We start from the raw sequence: 17,941 nt of genomic DNA on the forward strand, positions 1-17,941 counted from the left end.
TCACAATAAAAACTTTTATTAAAGGAAATTTCCTCAATCTGATAGAGTATCTACGGAAAACCTACAGCTAATACTTAATAGTAAAAGACTGAATGAATGCTTTTCCCTAAGATCAGGAATAGGGCAAGGATATCCACTCTCACCAATTCTACTCAACATGGTACTAGAGGTCCTTGTTGTTGGTTGCTATCGAGAGTCAATTCTGACTCATGGCAAACTGTGTGCAGAGTGAAACTACTCCATAGAGTTTTCAAGGCTGTGATCTTTCAGGAGGAGATTGCCAGGCCTCTCTTCTGAGGCACCTCTGGGTAGGTTTGAAGTGGCAACCTTGCCACTAGTAGACTAGCACTTAACTGTTTGTGACACCCAGGGACTCCAAGCCATTTAAATAAGGCAAGGAAAAAAAAAAAAGCAAAAAGATGATAAAGGGAGAAATGAAATTGTCTCTATTCACAGATGTTATTGCTTATATAGAAAATCCTAAGGTATTTTTTAAAATCTGTTAGAATTAATGAGTGAGTTTAGCAAGGTTGTAGAATACAAGGCAAATCCAATTGTATTTCTATAAATTAGCAACAAGCAATTGGAAAGTGAAATTAAAAATACCATTTGTGATACTATCCCCAGAACCTTAAAGTACTTAGAAATAAACTTAATGAAAACTAGGTAGGACTTATACACTAAAAATTACAAAACGTGGCTAAGACATCTGAGCTAAGTAGGCTTTTTTGGCACTCCCATTGAAACTGAGGACTTTTATATCATCCATCAGAGATGCCCCAACCTGCAAGGTCTGCCTCTTCTCTGAGTAGATTTGGGCCTTTGCCTGGGAAGAGGCTTCCTCCTGGTCCTGGCAAGTCACCCAAGGTGTCCAATAAAACATTCACTTCAGAGCTGGGCCCTGGAACAGCCATACCTGTGACCCTATCTCTTCTAGCATGAGAGGTGACCTTGTCACACTGATACCACAGACACCAGACCGTTCCCACAATGATTACATATTCTCTCCCAACTGGAGAATGTCCACCCCCAGCAGGTTCATTTGAAACACCTCATCATCTTCAGAGACCTTATGAGCCTCCAGTTCTTCTAGCTATGCATCCTGCTAGTCTATATCCTTAAAAAAAAAACTTACCTGGGATTTTACACCAAATAAAGGAGCAGTTTTCTGACACTAAGGCGCGTATACTTCAACACCATCTTAGAGATGCACCTTTGGTTTAAAACACTGAATTTACCACAAATAAAGATCATCTCAAAATGTAGCCTCTACAGATTGACCTGACTGCTTTAGTTTTTTTCTCATTCCTCGCATAAATAGCAATTAATACTTCTGAGTAAATGGTTTACATTTTTTATTAAATGTTGGGACAATTAAAGAAGATACAAATAAATGGAGAGTTATACCATGTTCATGGATTGAACACCTCAATATTGTTAAAATGTCCATTCTACCCAAGCTGACATATAGATTCAATACAATACCCAATCGAAATTTCAGCAGATTTTTATATAAATTGACGATTTATATGGAAATGCAAAGGCCATAGAATAGCCAAAACAGTTTTGAAAAAGAAAAAAGTTGGGTGATAGATACTACCTGACTTCAAGACTTACTATAAAGCTGCAATAATCAAGATGGTGTGATATTGGCATAAGGACAGATAAATAGATCAATGGAACAGAATAAGGAGTCCAGAAATAGGCCCATGCTTAAAAGGTGAATTAATTTTCAACAAAGATGCCAACGAAAGGGAAATCAACCGATGTTGCTGGAACAACTGGTATCAATATTAGGGGCAAAAAAGAACCACCAAAGGGTTTTAAGAAGGGACTGACCTATTCTGACTGGTGTTTTTAAGAACTCTCTGGTGGAGAAATGATTGGAGGGGGAGTTAGGGGGAAGCAGGGAGATCATCAAAGTGGCTATTACAGTGATCTGAGTAAGCAAAGAGTAGACCAGTGCGGTGGAGGTGGAGAACTCTGGATATATTCAGAAAATATAAATGTCTTGAATCCAGTGCCTCAGATTCTCCACTTGGTCAGGCCTCAGTGTTGCTGTGCTTTTAGGGACACCATCCAAAGCCACTTAACCAGGAGGTGTGCAGGCTCCTTGAGGAGCCCTGACCTAGAGGTAGGCAGGGCGGGTGGAGGGCACAGAGTGAAAGGCGGAGGATTCCCTGGGGCCATGCCCCAGTTCAGACCCCTGGACCTGCTCTGCAGGATGAGGGATGGGGTAGGTTCAGATGCTCACCTGGTAGATGAAGAGGGTGCAGGTGCAAAGTGGCTCACTCGGGAGCCAGCCAGTCCACCTCCTCCTTGATCTCTGCCACTGGGCAACAATCCACCCTGGTGCTTAGTGAGCAGCTGGCAGCTTGGACTTCTCTTTTACTCTCAGGAGAGTTGTGACCTCACTGCCCCTCATGTCACCAATGCCTGTGCATCAGGAATGGACAGTCCCCTGGACTGGAGCCATTTCTGCTACAAGGAGTAAAAGTCCCCATATCCTGTGACCCTGGGAATCTCAGCTATTCCACCAGTTCAACTGAAGCCTGAGGTAGAGTAGAGGGTTTGGACCTGGGCTTACAGAGACTGGGGTTCCAGTCCTGCTCTGCCACTTACATGCTGTGTGGCCTTTGGGAAGATACACTTCCTCTCTGTGCTGCAGTTTTCTATCTATAATAATAATGTTTTGTTGTGTGCCATCAAGTTGATTCCAACTCACAGCAATCCTATAGGACAGAGTAGAATTGCCCAATAGGATTTCCTAGGCTGTAATCTTTAGGGTATCTATGATGGTATTGAAGGAAGAAGTCCAAGCTGCACTGAAGGCATTAGTGAAAAACAAGGCTCCAGGAATTGACGGAATACAAATTGAGATGTTTCAACAAACGGATGCAGCACTGGAGGTGCTCACACGTCTTTGCCAAGAAGGCAGCTACTTGGCCAACTGGCTGGAAGAGATCCATATTTATATTCATTCCAAAGAAAGGTCATCCAACAGAATGCAGAAATTATTGAACAATATCATTTAATATTGCACACAGGTAAAATTTTGCTGAAGATAATACAAAAATGGTTGCAGCAGTACATCAGCAGGGAACTGCCAGAAATTCAAGCCCGATTCAGAAGAGGACATGGAATGAAGGATATCATTGCTGATGTCAGATGGATCTTGGCTGAAAGCAGAGAATACCAAAAAGGTGTTTACCTGTGTTTTATTGACTATACAAAGGCATTCAACTGTGTGGATCATAAAAAATTATGGATAATATTGCAAAGAATGGGAATTCCAGAATACTTAATTGTGCTCATGAGGTACCTGTATACAGATGAAGAGGCAGTCATTCGAACACAACCATGGGATACCACGTGGTTTAAATCAAGAAAGGTGTGTGTCAGGGTTGTATCCTTTCACCATACTTATTCAATCTGTATGATGAACAAATAATCCGAGAAGCTGGACTGTATGAAGAAGAATGCGGCATCAGGATTGGTGGAAGACTCATTAACAAGCTGTGATATGCAGATGACACAACCTTGCTTGCTGAAAGCAAAGAGGACTGAAGCGCTTACTGATGAAGATCAAAGACTACAGCCTTCAGTATGGATCACACCTCAACATAAACAAAACAAAAATCCTCACAACTGGACCAATAAGCAACATCATAATAAACTGAGAAAAGATTGACTCTGTCAAGGATTTTGTTTTACTTGTATCCACAATCAACGCCCATGGAAGCAGCAGTCAGGAAATCAAACGACTTATTGCATTGGGCAAATCTGCTGCAAAAGACCTCTTTAAAGTGTTAAAAAAAAAAAAAAAAAAAAGCAAACATGTCACTTTGAGGACTAAGGTGTGCCCAAACCAAGCCGTGGTATTTTCAGTTGCCTCATATGCACGCGAAAGCTGGACAATGAATAAGGAAGAACGAAAAAGAATTGATGCCTTTGAATTGTGGTGTTGGCAAAGAATATTGAATATACTAAGGACTTCCAGAAGAACAAACAAATTTGTCTTGGAAGAAGTACAGCTAGAATGCTCCTTAGAAGCAAGGATGGTGAGACTTCTTCTTACGTACTTTAGACATGTTATTAGGAGGACAAGTCCCTGGGGAAGGACATCATGCTTGGTGAAATAGAGGGTCAGCAAAAAAGAGGAAGACCCTCAACGAGATGGACTGACACAGTAGCTGCAATGATGGGCTCAAGCATAGCAAAATTGTGAGGATGACACAGGACCAGGCAGTGTTTCATTCTGTTATACATAGGGTCTCTGAGTTGGAACCTACTTGACAGCACCTAACAACAACAGCACTCTTTATGGGAGCAAATTGCCATGTGTTTTCTCCTGCAGAGTGACTGGTAGGTTCAAACCAGCAACCTTGCAGTTAGCAGCTGTGTGCTTAACCATTGCACCACCAGGGCTCCATAATAATAATAATAGCTATTTCATATAGGGTAGTCATGAAGATTAAATGAATGTTAGGAGCATAAAAAGCACCTGGTGACAACCACGAGTGTTGGGGTTATGGCCAAAATCCACCCAGATGACCTCCCTTTTCACCCACACTCCCAGTCGACCTCTCCAGACAGGCAGGGCTCATCCCTCACTCTGCCCCCTTTCTGAGGTCCAGGTCATGTGGCTTCTCCCTGGGGCCACCACTGACTTTGGGGAGCTTGAGGGAACACCAGGCCTCACTGCCTCAGTTTCCCTTTCTGTTCCTGTCTTATTTATCAAACCATGACACTTCACCCTTTGTCCCCCCAAAATTAATGTCCTTGCCACATATAAAACACTTTTACCCCATCATATTATCCCAAAAGTCTTAAATCAACTCTAAGTCCAAATTCCATCCTGGGGCAAAATTTCTCTTTATTTGTGAACCTGTGAAATCTAGAATACAAGTTATCTGCTTCTAAAGTACAATCGTGGAATAGGCACAAAAAGTAGACATTTCCATAACAAATAGGAGAAACTGGAGGGAAAGAAGGAATAACAGGCACCAAGCAAGTCAAAAACCCAGCAGAACAATTTACATTAGTTCTCAAGGCTTGAAAATAATCCTCTGTTCTCTGAGACCATCTAGGCAGGACCCTGCCCTCCAGACTCTGGATGTTGGCCATGCTCTCTGGATTCTGGGTGGAGGCCCCTCATCCTTGGGCTTCAGCTCTGCCTTCCAGGCCCACTGGGACGGCAACACTGCCTCCTCAGCTTTGGGCTGCCTCATTCATCTGCCCCATGGGCATTGCAGTCCCACCGTCTCAGCTTTGGGTGGGGGCCCAACCACCGGCACACCTTAATGGCAGCCCCACTCTCCAGAACCAAGCTGGTGAAGATCCAACTCCTTGAAACCTAGAAGGCTATGACCCTACTCTTAGAGATCCAGGAGACTGTGCTCCACCCTTTGAAACCAAGAAGGCCCTGCTTCCCATGATCCTTCCAACAGTTCTGCTGATCTCCAAGCTGCTCCAGGGATGGTCCTTTTCTTTTCTTGAAGGATAACAGACGTAGCTCCTTTGGCCTGTTTCTTGCTTGTAGAGTTCCAAGATGCAGACAGCATTCTTCCTCTCATTCTTTCTCTGTCCCTTTCAGTCTAAGCTAATGGGTTTTCTGCTGTGATAGTTTGTTAGATCCATCAGTCACAGGCTTAATCTCTTTAACAAAAGATTATGTAGCTACTTCCTTGGTGAAAATTCTAGAACATATGTTCTTAGTTTGTACAACAGAATTTTTCAAATCTTTCAGTTCTGTTTTCATTTTGCACAGTTTATTTTTAAGACCATCTCTTTTCTCTCAGCATTTTACTATAAGCGGTGAGGAAAACAATGCAGCCCCTTTAAGATCTTGCTTAGAAATCTCATTAGCCAGATATCCAAGTTTATCACTTACAAGTTCTACCTTACACCAAACACTTGAATATAATTCAGACAAGTTCTTTGCCACTGCATAAAAAGCATTACCCTTCCTCCATTGTCCAATCACATGTTCGTTGTTTTCTTTTAAAGCCTCACCAGCACATTTAATGTACACATTTCTAGCGGCACTCTGTTGTTGGTGCCATATGTATTCTCTAAAACAATAGAGACTTTCTCTATAGCTCTCCTTACTTCTTTCTGACCTCTCACCAGAATTGCTTTTGATGTCCATAATTCTACCAATAGTCTCTTCAAAGCAATCCAGGCTTTACTATTAGGCACCTTGAAACTCTTTCAGCCTCTATCCATGATCCAATTCCAAAACCACTTCCACATTTTAGGTATCTGTTAGAGCAGCACCCCACTCTTCTGGTACCAAATTCTGTCTTGGTTACCTAGTGCTGCTATAACAGAAATGCCACAAGTGGATGGCTTTAACAAACAAATTTATTCTCTCATGGTTTAGGAGGCTACAAGTCCAAATTCAGGGCGCCAGCTCTAGGGGAAGGCTTTCTTTCTCTGTTGGCTCTGGGAGAAGGTCCTAGTCTTCTTTCAACATCTATGGGCCCGGCTTTCCTTGGATATCTCCAGTGTCTTGGCATCAATCTTCCCGTGCATCTAGGAGGTTCTCAGTACAGGGACTCTGGGTCCAAAGGTTGCCTTTGTTCTGCTCCCAGTTCTTCTTTCTTTGTAGTAGTGTGTCCCTCCCTTTTTGCTCACAACCCTCTGGTTTTATCTCTTGTAAGATAAAAGGTGATGCAGGCCACACCATAAGGAAACTCCTTATAACCGGTCAGGGCTGTGACCTGAGTAAGGGTGTTACTTCCCACCCTAATCCTTATTAACATGGCCTAATCCTGCCTCATTAACATAACAGATAGCTCACTCTCAAATGAGACTATAACCACAGGCATAGAGGCTAAGATTTACAACGCATCACAAAATGGAAGATTATCAGATTGCAAAATGGAGGACAACCACACAATACTAGGAATCGTGGCCTAGCCAAGTTGACACATATTTTTGGGGGACACAAGTCAGTCCATGAAAACTCCTTCTGTAATAACACCAAGGAGATGGTCCCTATCCACCCATCCCTCCCCAACTTTCTCAAAGGGCAACGACATCTTAAAGGAAGAAATGAGGACCAAATGAGGAGAGAGTACAAAGTCATAGGCTGTGATGGAGACTCAGAGAAGACTTAAGACAAACTGCCACCCCACCCACCCATCCCTGCCCAGGGTGGCTCTGCAGATGAGGAACTGAGCCTGGAGTGGGAAGTGATCTTCCTAAGGTCACACAGCTGCTTCCGGTGTTGTTTGGTGGCTATTTCTGACTTGCTTCCTGCTAGTGTGGAAGGCCCAGGGGATCCAGGCCTGACATTTGCCTAGTGAGTGGGCTAAGGGGCTGCTGTCACACTGCCTCCCAGCAGGAAGGTGCCTCAAGTCACCCACAGTCACTGGGGCCTGTGTGAGGGGTTGCACCAAGCCTACATAACTCACCTGGGACCCTCGCCATTACAGGCCAAGGACATGGGTGTGGGTGCTAGAGGATAAGAAGCTCACAAGGGGGGCGGGGGTCTGGGGACCATGCTTTCAGGGGACATCTAGGTCAATTGGCATAACAAAGCTTATTAAGAAAATGTTCTGCATCCTACTTTGGTGAGTGGCATCTGGGGTCTTAAAAGCTAGTGAGTGGCCATCTAAGACGCATCAATTGGTCCCAACTCACCTGGAATAAAGGAGAATGACGAATACCAAAGTCACAAGGAAAGTGTTAGCCCAAGAGACAGAAAGGGCCACATAAATCAGAGACTTCATCAGCCTGAGACCAGAAGAACTAGATGGTGCCCGGCTACCACCAATGACCACCCTAACAGGGAACACAACAGAAAGTCCCTGATGGAGCATGAGAAAAGTGGAGTACAGAACTCAAATTATAGTAAAAAGACCATACTTAATGGTCTGACTAAGACTGGAGGATCCCCAGAAAGCATGGTCACTGGACTCTCCGTCAACTCAGAACTGAAACCATTCCTAAGGCCAACTCTTCAGACAAAGATTAGACTGGACTATGGGACATAAAATGATACTGGTGAAGAGTGTGCTTCTTAGCTCAAGTAGATACATGAGACTAAATGGGCAGCTCCTGTCCAGAGGTGAGATGAGAAGGCAGAGAGGGTCAGGAGCTGGTTGAATGGACATGGGAAATCAGAGGTGGAAAGGAGGAGTGTGCTGTCACAGAATAGGGAGAGCAATTAGGGTCATATAACAATGTATGTATAAATTTTTGTATGAGAGACTAACTTGAATTGTAAACTTTCACTTAAAGTACAACAATAAAATTAAAAAAAAAAAAAGAAACAAGAACTCACAAGGGACTTGAAGCTATGGTTTGGTAAACTGATTTGATGCCTTTCTCTCCTGGAAGGACCTCCAGCTACTGAGGGAACTAGCTGGTGTGTGTCAGTGACTAGACTGCCATTGTGATGGGGTGGGATGGGCTGGCAGAGTCAGATGGTGAAATAAGAGAGTGCTGGTGTCAGGGTGGCAGCTGGACCAAGAGGCCTGGTGACTAGCAGGCTTCACCTATCTGCTGGAGGTCCCTTTCTCTGGCTGCTTCCTGATTGCAGGAAGGGGCCATGTCGGTGCCACATCCTTAACATCACCTATCAACCTTCTCCCCATTTTCCAAGATGGCTGAATGACAAATCCAGCAGTGCAGGCTTGGGTCTGCTGCCCTGCGTCCCTCGTGTTCAGGAAGCTGTCCTCCCTGGGTCAGTCTCAACTGTGGGGCGGTGGCCTTGGATGGAGTCCCAGAACCTGAGGTTTTCTTGGGCTTGTGGTTGCAGTGATTGGTGCTTTGGGGCTTATAAATCAGGCTGGGAAACTTCTGATGCAGAGACTCTTCTGAAGGCCAGATTGGGTTCACAATTCCTGGTTTCGTTTTGCAAACAAGAGGCTTCACCTTTGTGAACCTCGGCCTTCCCTGCTGTCCAATGGGTTAGTGGCCAGCCAATCATTTATTTATCATTTACTGGGTGCCCTTGCAAGACAGCCAGGAATAAGCCCTGGACTGAGGATGGAACCTTGGAGTTCTAGTGGCAGCAAAGTCCTGGTCTTCTCCTTTGCACAATGGGCACCGGTTCACAGGGGCTAATGTGGGTGAAAGGAGGGGCTTTGAGGTCTGCAGAAGGGTCCAGGACGCTGGGTGCAGGATAAGAGTGGGTACCAAGTTCCCAGGAGCCCTGGTTGTGCAACGGTTAAGCGCTTGGGGGCTAACCAAAAGATTGGCGGTTAGAATCCACCCAGAGGCTAGAAGGAAGAAAGACCTGGTGATCTGCTCCTGGAAAGATTACAGCCTAGAAAACCCCATGGGGCAGTTTTACTTTGTCACATGGGTTCGCTATGAATCTAAAATCGATTCAAGGGCACTTAACAACAATAACACGATCCTGCCCCCCCCGCCCCCCGCCACACACACACACATATACACCGCGCCGAGTGAACTTATATCCCCACTTCCACCTCGAAGCGCTTTGAAAGCTCCCAAGGGCCAGGCAGGAGGTCAGGCTGCTGCGGTCACCCTGCCAGCGGCGCGGGTTCCTGCCCCAGCCGCCTTCTGAGGCGCCGCCTGCCATCGGACCAGGGCAGTGAGACCCGCACCGCGTCACCCCCGCCCGTGCGCCCTCAGGAGGCCGTGCTGGCGTCCGCCCCTGCAAGAACCGCCAGGGACCGTAGGTGGGGGCTGGAGGGTTTGAGGAGGGTGGTGGAGAGAAAGCCAAGAGGGAAAGCGTGAGAAGGGAGGGAGAGTCGGGGCCCCGCCCACTCGCCGGTGGCTGCGAGGGCTGAGAGGCTCCCGGAGGGGGCCAGGCCCGGGGGCGGGGCCTGCCGCGCGCGTCCCGCAACGTGTCCCCTTTCCCCGGTCCTGCCCCCGACCCTGTGCTTATAAACCGGGATGCGCGTCGCTGCCGGCCCCGCTCCGCCACCTGCCACCAACGCCTGGGCACCGGTAAGGAGCCTCGGGCCTAGAGGGGTCATGGGTCCCTTTCCCACTCCCTAGGCTATGGTCACCTTCCCCGGAAGCCCCCTCCCCCGCGCGGTCCGAGGGCGAGCCGAGGACAGAGGGAGGACTTTCTAGTCGCTGCGCGCCTTCCGCTGCGACTAAGGCTGGCGGGAAAGAGGCAGACGCCAGGGATTCTGTTGCTTAAACGCCTGCGGCTGGATTCCTCGGCTTCTCCGGTGGCGGGGAAGGGGTGGGGCACGAGTCTGGGGTCTGAGGAGTAAATTAGGCTATCTCTTCGTTCTTTCTGCATTTTTCTTCCCCGTTCCAGGCTCCTCTATGCCGTGAACCTCCAAAATGGAGACCTTGGAAAGTCTAGAGAGGGTGGGGGCTCCCGACCCTCTCGGCCCCTCTCTGATCCACTGTATCTGACTCTGCCTTTTTCTTTTTTTTCCTCTGCGTGAAACCAGAGTTCCAGCCCCACCTCAGCCCCTCACCCCCGGGGCTTGGGTGTATGGCTTTTCCTGAGCCTCAGTTTACCCTGGGCAGACGGGCGCCGTGACCCTCGCTGAAAGCCCCATTGCCTTGGGTGTGACAGGGGGCGGCAGACACAAGGTTTAGCCTCCTGAAAGGGATTTGCGCGGGGCGCAGGTGGGGCTGGTGGCCTCGCTTTGGGCAGCGGTGCCTGGTTTCCGCCTGGCTTTCGCACCGGGCGGGAGGGGCAAGTTCGCAGGAAATAGCCACCGTCTGGGTTGCTGTTGCCTTTGGCCCCTGTGGGCGGCTGCGCCCTCCAGGAAGAAATGGAGGAAATTCCCCTCTCATCCTGCCAGAGTTCCTCCTGACTCGAGGCCCAGTGACCCCGCCACCTCAGTATTCCTCTCTGTGGAGTGGGGGCGTCTCCTTGGGAGCAGCGCTGTCTGGCCGCCGATCTCCGGGCAGGAACAGACCTGTCGTTTCCCCAGGGGTAGATCGGGAGGGCCCTGGGCTTTAATCCCTCCTCTCCCAGTCCACAGCCGAGTGACAGGAGGGGCAGGTTTTGGAGTCCTGCAGACCCAAGCCCCAAAGGCAGGTGCAAATACACGAGACCTTGGGCAAGCCCCTCAGCTTCCCAAGCCTCAGTTTCTCCATCTGTCTGAGCTCGCACAGGCTCAGGGTTCAGGAGACTTTTGCAGATGTTAAGATGCCGTCGAAGAGCTCTGTAAACTGGCCCATTTAATCCTTTGGTAACTCAGTTATTTCCTGCTTTGAATTTTTGGTTGATACCATGTGTTTTCACTAATGGAAGCATGCTGAATCACTGACTGTGTCTGAATTTTTGGTAGGTAGTAAGGATTTTTTTTTTTCTTGCCCCCTCCCACAAGCCTACCCTAAGTGTTTAGATGTACATGTAACTCATTGTTGTAGAGTCGATTCTGACTCATAGCAACCCTACAGGACAGGGTAGAACTGCCCCACAGGGTTTCCAAGGAACGACTGGTGGATTCAAACTACTGACCTTTGGTTAGTAGCCGTAGCTCTTAACCACTGCACCACCAGGGCCCTGGTACATATAAAGTGCCAGTAATTATACTCTAGAGTACCCACCGGGGCCTACTGGTACATATGCATAACAAATAAAAATTTTCAAAATTTCTATTTTTCTTACCAAAAATTCAGACACCTCATGCAATACCCTATAAAAACAGTATTTTGCAGCACATGCCCATTTCTTGGGTTTCAAACAGTCATAAAGGCCCCTTCCTTGAGGCAGCACACACTGTCAGTGGGATAGCAGCTTCCCAGTAAACCCCAGAGGCTGAAAAATTTCATGGTCGCTATATGTACTGCCGGGCACGAAAAGGTTAACTCATTAATAAATGTCTGGGGTGTGGCACGCTGGGTACACGGCAGAGAAGGAAGCAGGGTCTCTGATCTCATGAGTTAGGTTCTGATGAGGGGAGACAGTAGAGGCAAAAACAGTCACACAGTGGGTGGGAACTCTGGTGATGGATCAGAACTGGAGGAGTCCCCATTCCAAACTAACTCTCACCTCTCACTCCCTTTCCCTAGCATCCCTTTCCCCAGCATAGCCAGGGCAGGGAGCCTGGAGGTGGGAGTCTGCCCCACAGCCAACTGTGCGTGATGCGGAGAAGTGATTCTAGCTCTGCTGAGAAGTGGACCTAGTGGATGAGTGGATGAATCTTGCCAGCTGAGCGCCTAGAATGAGGGCCAGGCAGGTGGTGGTATGGAGGGGGTAGGCTCCTGTTCTCAGCATAGTCCAAGCACCCCCGAGCATTCATATTTGCCCCTATCGACTATCTGCCTACTCTGGCAAGAATGCTTATGCACCAGGCTTGTGAGGTCAGCTGGCTCTGATAATAGCCGTTTCACCCTGGCCCATGGCCCCAGGGGCCTTGGGGGTGGAGCTAGCATTTGTGCCCAACTTGTGGGGGGTAAGGGTGGCCAGGCCCAGACACACCTGCTGTGCAAGTACTTTCTAATGCCTCATGGGTTCTGAGAGGCAAGCCAGGACAGCCGGATGTCTTCATTTGAGCACTGAGCATGCAGCTTCTGAAGTGAGTGGCTTGCCTATGGGCACTTATGTGGACAGAGGTAACCTCACTGGAAATGAGGGTCCAAGGCTCTGGTTTCTGCTGCAACACTTTGGGTTTGGACAAAGTTGATCTTCAGGCCCTGGCTCCCTCCCTCCTGCGAAGGAGCCTCCCTCGCCAGACTTAGGGTAGGCCAGGCACCCACAGGCACTTACTTCAGCATTATTAGTAGAATAAATAAATGAATGAGTGTACTCTTTCCAACATAACCAAATGCTTTTAAGAGAAGATTTATATATCTCTCACCAGGGTCTGGGAAGGCTTACTTAGTCCTTTCTACCCCCTTCCTCAGAGCATTTTCATTAATACTGGAGACTAAATCTTCCTAAGCCAAAGCAGACTCCCAAATGACTCCCAACCCTGAGTGGAGGAAAGTGGCTGGAGGGTTGGGGTCCCTGAGAGAGTTTGGTGTTCCTGATTTGATTCTCAGGCCTCTGGAATCCTGCAGCTGAGATTCAGCCAGTTCAGTGTGTGGCTCCCTTGGGCAAGCCTCTTGACCTCAGCTTCCTCACCTGTCTGTCTCTCACCAAGGCTGTGGTGATAGAAATGAGCTGAGACTTGTTAGTGAATGGGAAGGCTGAATCCGGTAGAAGGAGGACAGTGGCACCTTCAGGTCAAAGTACAGAATTGCAGCCTAGCTCTATCAGACACAAATTAGGATGGCCAAGTGATGAGAGATGAAATCCTAGATTGAGGAGACCCTAAGTAGGAGAGAATTCTTATGGCCTAGGTGGAGCCAAGGTTTTTAAAAAAAATTATAATGAACCCAGCTCAGTTGAGTTAGAAAGTTAGGGAGAGGTTCTATAGGAACATTCCATAAGGCTGTAGTCCTAAACTACATTATGCAGGACATTACGAGAAAGAAAAGACCAGTGATGATTCATTGGAAATTTTATTCTCTAGAAGATGTATAAAGCGAAGGGGAGACTATCTGGGGTCTGTCAGAGGCCAGAGAGGATAGTGAATAGTGTAGTAAAGAGCACGGAGTCTGTTGTCAGCCTGGATTTGAATCCCAGCACTGCCATTCACTAGCTTTGTGACCTAGGGCAAGTTGCTTAACCCTTCTGAGAATCAGGTTCCTCATATGTAAATAGGAAGTAATAGTAGCCTCTATCTTGAAATGATATGTGTAGGGGAACTGAACCCAGTGTTTGCTCTTGTAACCATTCCAGCTCTGAAACGTTAGAGTTGCACAATTTTCCTTAGTGTTGAGTGAGTACCCAGGCTGGCCCAGCATGTTCACTGGAAGCTGGTAGTGTGGCTCTAGCTGAGGCCATGGAGAACGTCCCCTGCCTTGCCAACTAAGGCCCAGCTGGCAGGCGTCTGGGCATGAGACCACCTTCCTCCCTTCTTCCAGGTGTTTCTGTCCTAGTAAGGGATGTCTCGGCTGGCACTGGGAGCTGGGAGGCACAAATGTTCTTGGCCTAGAGGAAGGCAGGCTGAGTTCAACCAGGATGGGCCAGGCGCCTCCCCCAGGAAGGAAGCTCAGTGTCCTAGGATGTCAGAGCTAGAAGGGCTTTTGGATCCGAATGCAAATGATGAAACTGAGGCCTGTAGAGCGAGGGACTGGCTCAAGGTCAGCCTGTGGCAGTGTTAAGGAGAGTTTAGTGGGCACATGCTTGATGCCGAGCTTTGGGCTCCCCTCCTCCACCCAACTCCATAGCATCTTATTGAATCCTCACCATTGCCTTATGGGGGAATGGAGGATGGGCTGTTCTCACCCCCATTTTGCAGATGAGCAGCCAGGTTTGGAGCTTAAGCAACTTGAACCCAGGTCTGGCTGACTCAGCCACTGTGTTTCACCCATAGTGAGTACTCACTCGTGGATTGTAGCTGTGGTTTCTTCTTCTTCCCCATCTCTCCCTCCCCAGGTCAAAGCCTCAGCTTCATCACGCAGCCCAGCGATTGCTCTGGCAGAGGGAAGAGGGAACTTCGCCAGATGCTGGGAGGGGAGGAGCTGACGCAAATGTCAGATTACATTATTTTCCTTGCCCACCTGCCCAGCTAATCTCTGTGCGTTCACACACAGACCCAAATACACCACACGTGCACAGATACACACACTGGGGCACTCAACGCACACACACATGCACCCCCTCAGGTATACATTCCTGGGGCAGCCATTCTTGCATACCATTTAGATCCAGTGGTACCCACTTTACAAGGGTCTTTGGTGCCTACATGTGCACGCAGCCTGGCACACAGAAGGGGCTCTGTAATTTCTGGTGAGAGCATGCATAGCATTCCAGACTGTGGGGATTCTGGCTCCTCTTTTAACAGAGGGGAACTGGCCTTCAGAGAGTAGAACCAGCAGGGTCGTTCTGAGTGTCTGCCATATGCCAGGTATGGTGGGACTACTAAGGCAAACAGGGGCAGGTGAAGGTGATCGATCTGTCTCCATGGAGCTGCCTCTTCTGCCCCCACCTGTCCTCTTGACTCCAGGTGCCTTTGAAAAGGGGTAGAATCAGGGGTGTCTTTTAGAATGGGGCAAATCTTGGTACAGCATTATCTCTCCCTATTTCAAGCCTACCCCAATCTACAGCCAGGGTGTCTGGGCCACCTGAGGCTTCCCAGACCACAGCTTCCCCCAGCACCTTCCTTCCCTGAGGCTTCCCAGAAAAGGGTAGCTTTGTACCTCCCAGCAGGGGGGTTATGGAGTCCAGCTGATCTGGGTTTGAATCCAGGCTCTGCCACTTATCAGCTAAGCCAGGCCTTGGGTAAGTTCCTTAACCTGAGTCTGTTTGTTTCTCTGTCTTGAAAATGGGGATAACACCCACACTGAAGGGCTTGGCATGTGACGGATATGTTCATTATCTTGATTGGGGTGATGATTTCATGGGTGTATACACAAATTGAAACTTACTAAATTGTACACTTGAAATATGGGCAGTTTATTGTATGTCAATTATGTCTCAATAGAGCTGTTTAAAAAATAGGCAACAGGATACACCCCACCCCTAACCACACCACCATCACACACAGTCCCACAGGGTGAGAACACAGGCACTCCCTAAGAGCTTCCTGGTACAGGAGGTTGGATGGAGGCTCTGAGGCTCCTGGGCCTCCCTGCTTAATGAGGCTGCTCAAAATGAGTTCGGGCGGCTGGGGAGGCCGGATTCAGGGCCCCTGGCATCACCTGGCAGTCATGCCAAGCAGCTGAGCAGCTTCTGCCTTTGCAGAGTGGTTTGCTGAGCTGTGAAGAGAGATTCCAGAAGCAGAGAACTCACGCTACCAATTCCACATACTTACTACCCCGAGTCCTTCCTGCCTCCCTCTCCTCTTCCTTCCCTCCATCCTTGATGCACCAGTTGCCTGGCTGCAGTTACCATGGGTACCATCTCCTGGCCCCAGGGTCTAGGTCTGCTGAGTCACCAGCAGCCCAGGTCCTGGGCCATACAGCCCAGCCAGCCAGGACAGGGCCTGGCAGGCAGGTGAATACCCATTGGAGGAGAGAGTTGCGGGCATTGATCAGAATTCCCCTGCTCCCAGCCTCACTGTTCTAGAAGCTGTTTTCCCCTCCCAGTCGAAACGACAGCAAGGGCCTGTGAGAGGGGGGCAGGCCAGTGAGCAGGCTTGTGAGATGTGTTAGGGACTGCTTGGTTCTGTCCATGTGGCCAGGCTCTAGGTCATACATGGCTGGATGACCCAGGACAGCCACTTCACCTCTTCAAACCTCCAGGCATGTAGGAAGTGCTCAGGACACAGGAATCTGCATCACCACAGTGGCAGCGGTAGGTAACTCTTCTGGGCTCCCAAGCATCTGGAGGGATGGCCACAGCCTTTCCCACTGGTGTCTAGTAAGGAGCCCCAGTTGACTCCAACTTGGTCAGACTACAGCGGAAATGCTCCCACCCAGACACAAACCTGCCTCCTCTAAATGTGAGACAGTGGGCCAAGTGTCCATGGAGCCTGGAACCAGATGGCCTGGGTTCAAATGTGGCCCTCCCACCTGCTGACCATATGACCTCGGGCAGATGATCTTGCCTTTCTGACCCTTGGTTTCCTCTTCAGCAAAGTGGGCACAGTAGCAGCACCTATTCTCAGGACCCCATGGACGTGCTGGGGGAGGTAAGAAAAGCATTAATTCAGCCCAAAGGGTCAGGGAGAGCCTGCTGGACAGAAGGAAGAGCGACTGCAAGGGCAGGGAGCCAGGAAGCTGTGGAGATGCAGGAAGCTTGAGTGTAGCTGAGGAGTAGGAACAGGTGGGAAACGGGCATCTGTGCCTGCTGCAGAGCTCATCTAGGTCTCCAGGGAAAGATCCCTGGATTAGAGAGAGGCGTTATGCCTCTGCCTGTCTCCAGCCCTCTCTGGGACTCAGTTTCCCCACCTGCACATTGGGGGAGCAGGTCTCTGAGCCCCTCCCCACTGAGCATTTTTATTCACTGAGGTCCACAATGGACCCTGAGCACCTCAGTGAATAAAAATTTGAAAGAGCCACAATGCCTAAAATCCCAATGAGTGAAGGTTAAATCGGGCACCAGGTGGGAAAGGTTCAAGTGGGAGGCAGCACTGCATGCTGGGTAAGAGCCCAGGTTCTGGAGCCAGACGCAGACATGCACTTTAACCTTGAGCCCCAGTGTCTGCCTCTGCAGTGGAAATGACAGCACCTACTCCATGGGGTCATGATGAGCTTCAGGGCCTGGCACTGTCTGCTTCTCAAGTAGCGGTTGTGAGTGGGGACATGTCTGCTTGGGGGCTTGAGGCTTGGGGCCACGGCCCTTCCAAGCTTCCTAACTGCTGTGCATCCTTTCCTCCTCCTGGCCCTGGCCCAACAGCTCAGCTCAGATGTCATCTCTCACCAGTAGAGGATTGACTCAGAGATGTACCTCCCCGCTGCCAGCCCCAAGTTTTGCTCTCAGCATTCCGGGTCCCAGCATGGGATGGGGTGTGTGTGTGCAGGGTCAGGGTTTCCAGGGTGGAGAGGGTGTGGCTGGAGGAAGGACAGCTCTTCAGCTGGCCCTGATTATGGGTAAACATCCTGTTCCCAACCCACCAGTGACAGGTTGTCCAGGGGATAAGGCCACCGAAGGCAGAGGTGGGGGCTAGGGGCGGGGCTGGGGGACCGGCGGGGGGAAGCTGAGCCGGGCAGGCGAGGACCTTCCAGCTCCTGGTCACTCACAGTCTTCCTCAGCTCCCTCCAGACAAGATGTCCAGCAAAGCCTCCGTGGTTCTGGCCTACAGTGGTGGCCTGGACACCTCCTGCATCCTCGTGTGGCTGAAGGAACAAGGCTATGATGTCATTGCCTACTTGGTGAGGAGGTGCCCTGTGTGTCTGTCTTTCCACCTGTTTGTCCTGCTGCTCAGCCAGCCAGCCCTTGGCCAGTCCCTGGTTTGTGCCCTTTCTCCTTACTGTGACCTCAGGCCTGTCAAATGGAAACCACGTCCATTTGAGGGCTGTTGGGAGTGGATGGTGCTTGCCCAGGACTCAC

At 49.2% G+C, this 17,941-nt stretch overlaps 1 protein-coding gene across 7 annotated transcripts in view; it reads left to right on the top strand.

The window, feature by feature from the left end:
• The first annotated feature begins 9,848 nt into the window (after window positions 1-9,848).
• ASS1 (argininosuccinate synthase 1) overlaps window positions 9,849-17,941 on the top strand; it is a 53,493-nt gene continuing 45,400 nt past the window's right edge. The window contains exons 1-4 of one of the 7 annotated variants that reach the window (XM_023730809.1): window positions 9,903-9,930; window positions 16,131-16,243; window positions 16,524-16,580; window positions 17,644-17,763. In XM_023730809.1, coding sequence (XP_023586577.1) covers window positions 16,563-16,580; window positions 17,644-17,763 — 138 coding nt within the window. In that variant the 5' untranslated portion in view covers window positions 9,903-9,930; window positions 16,131-16,243; window positions 16,524-16,562. Of the gene's footprint in view, window positions 9,931-10,040; window positions 15,230-16,130; window positions 16,244-16,523; window positions 16,581-17,391; window positions 17,398-17,633; window positions 17,764-17,941 lie in introns of those variants that run through there. The other 6 variants (XM_023730808.1, XM_023730811.1, XM_023730806.1 and 3 more) reach the window with 6 other exon arrangements.

This window comes from Trichechus manatus, unplaced genomic scaffold (genome assembly GCF_000243295.1).
Source record: "Trichechus manatus latirostris isolate Lorelei unplaced genomic scaffold, TriManLat1.0 scaffold00038, whole genome shotgun sequence".
Classification (NCBI taxonomy): domain Eukaryota; kingdom Metazoa; phylum Chordata; class Mammalia; order Sirenia; family Trichechidae; genus Trichechus; species Trichechus manatus.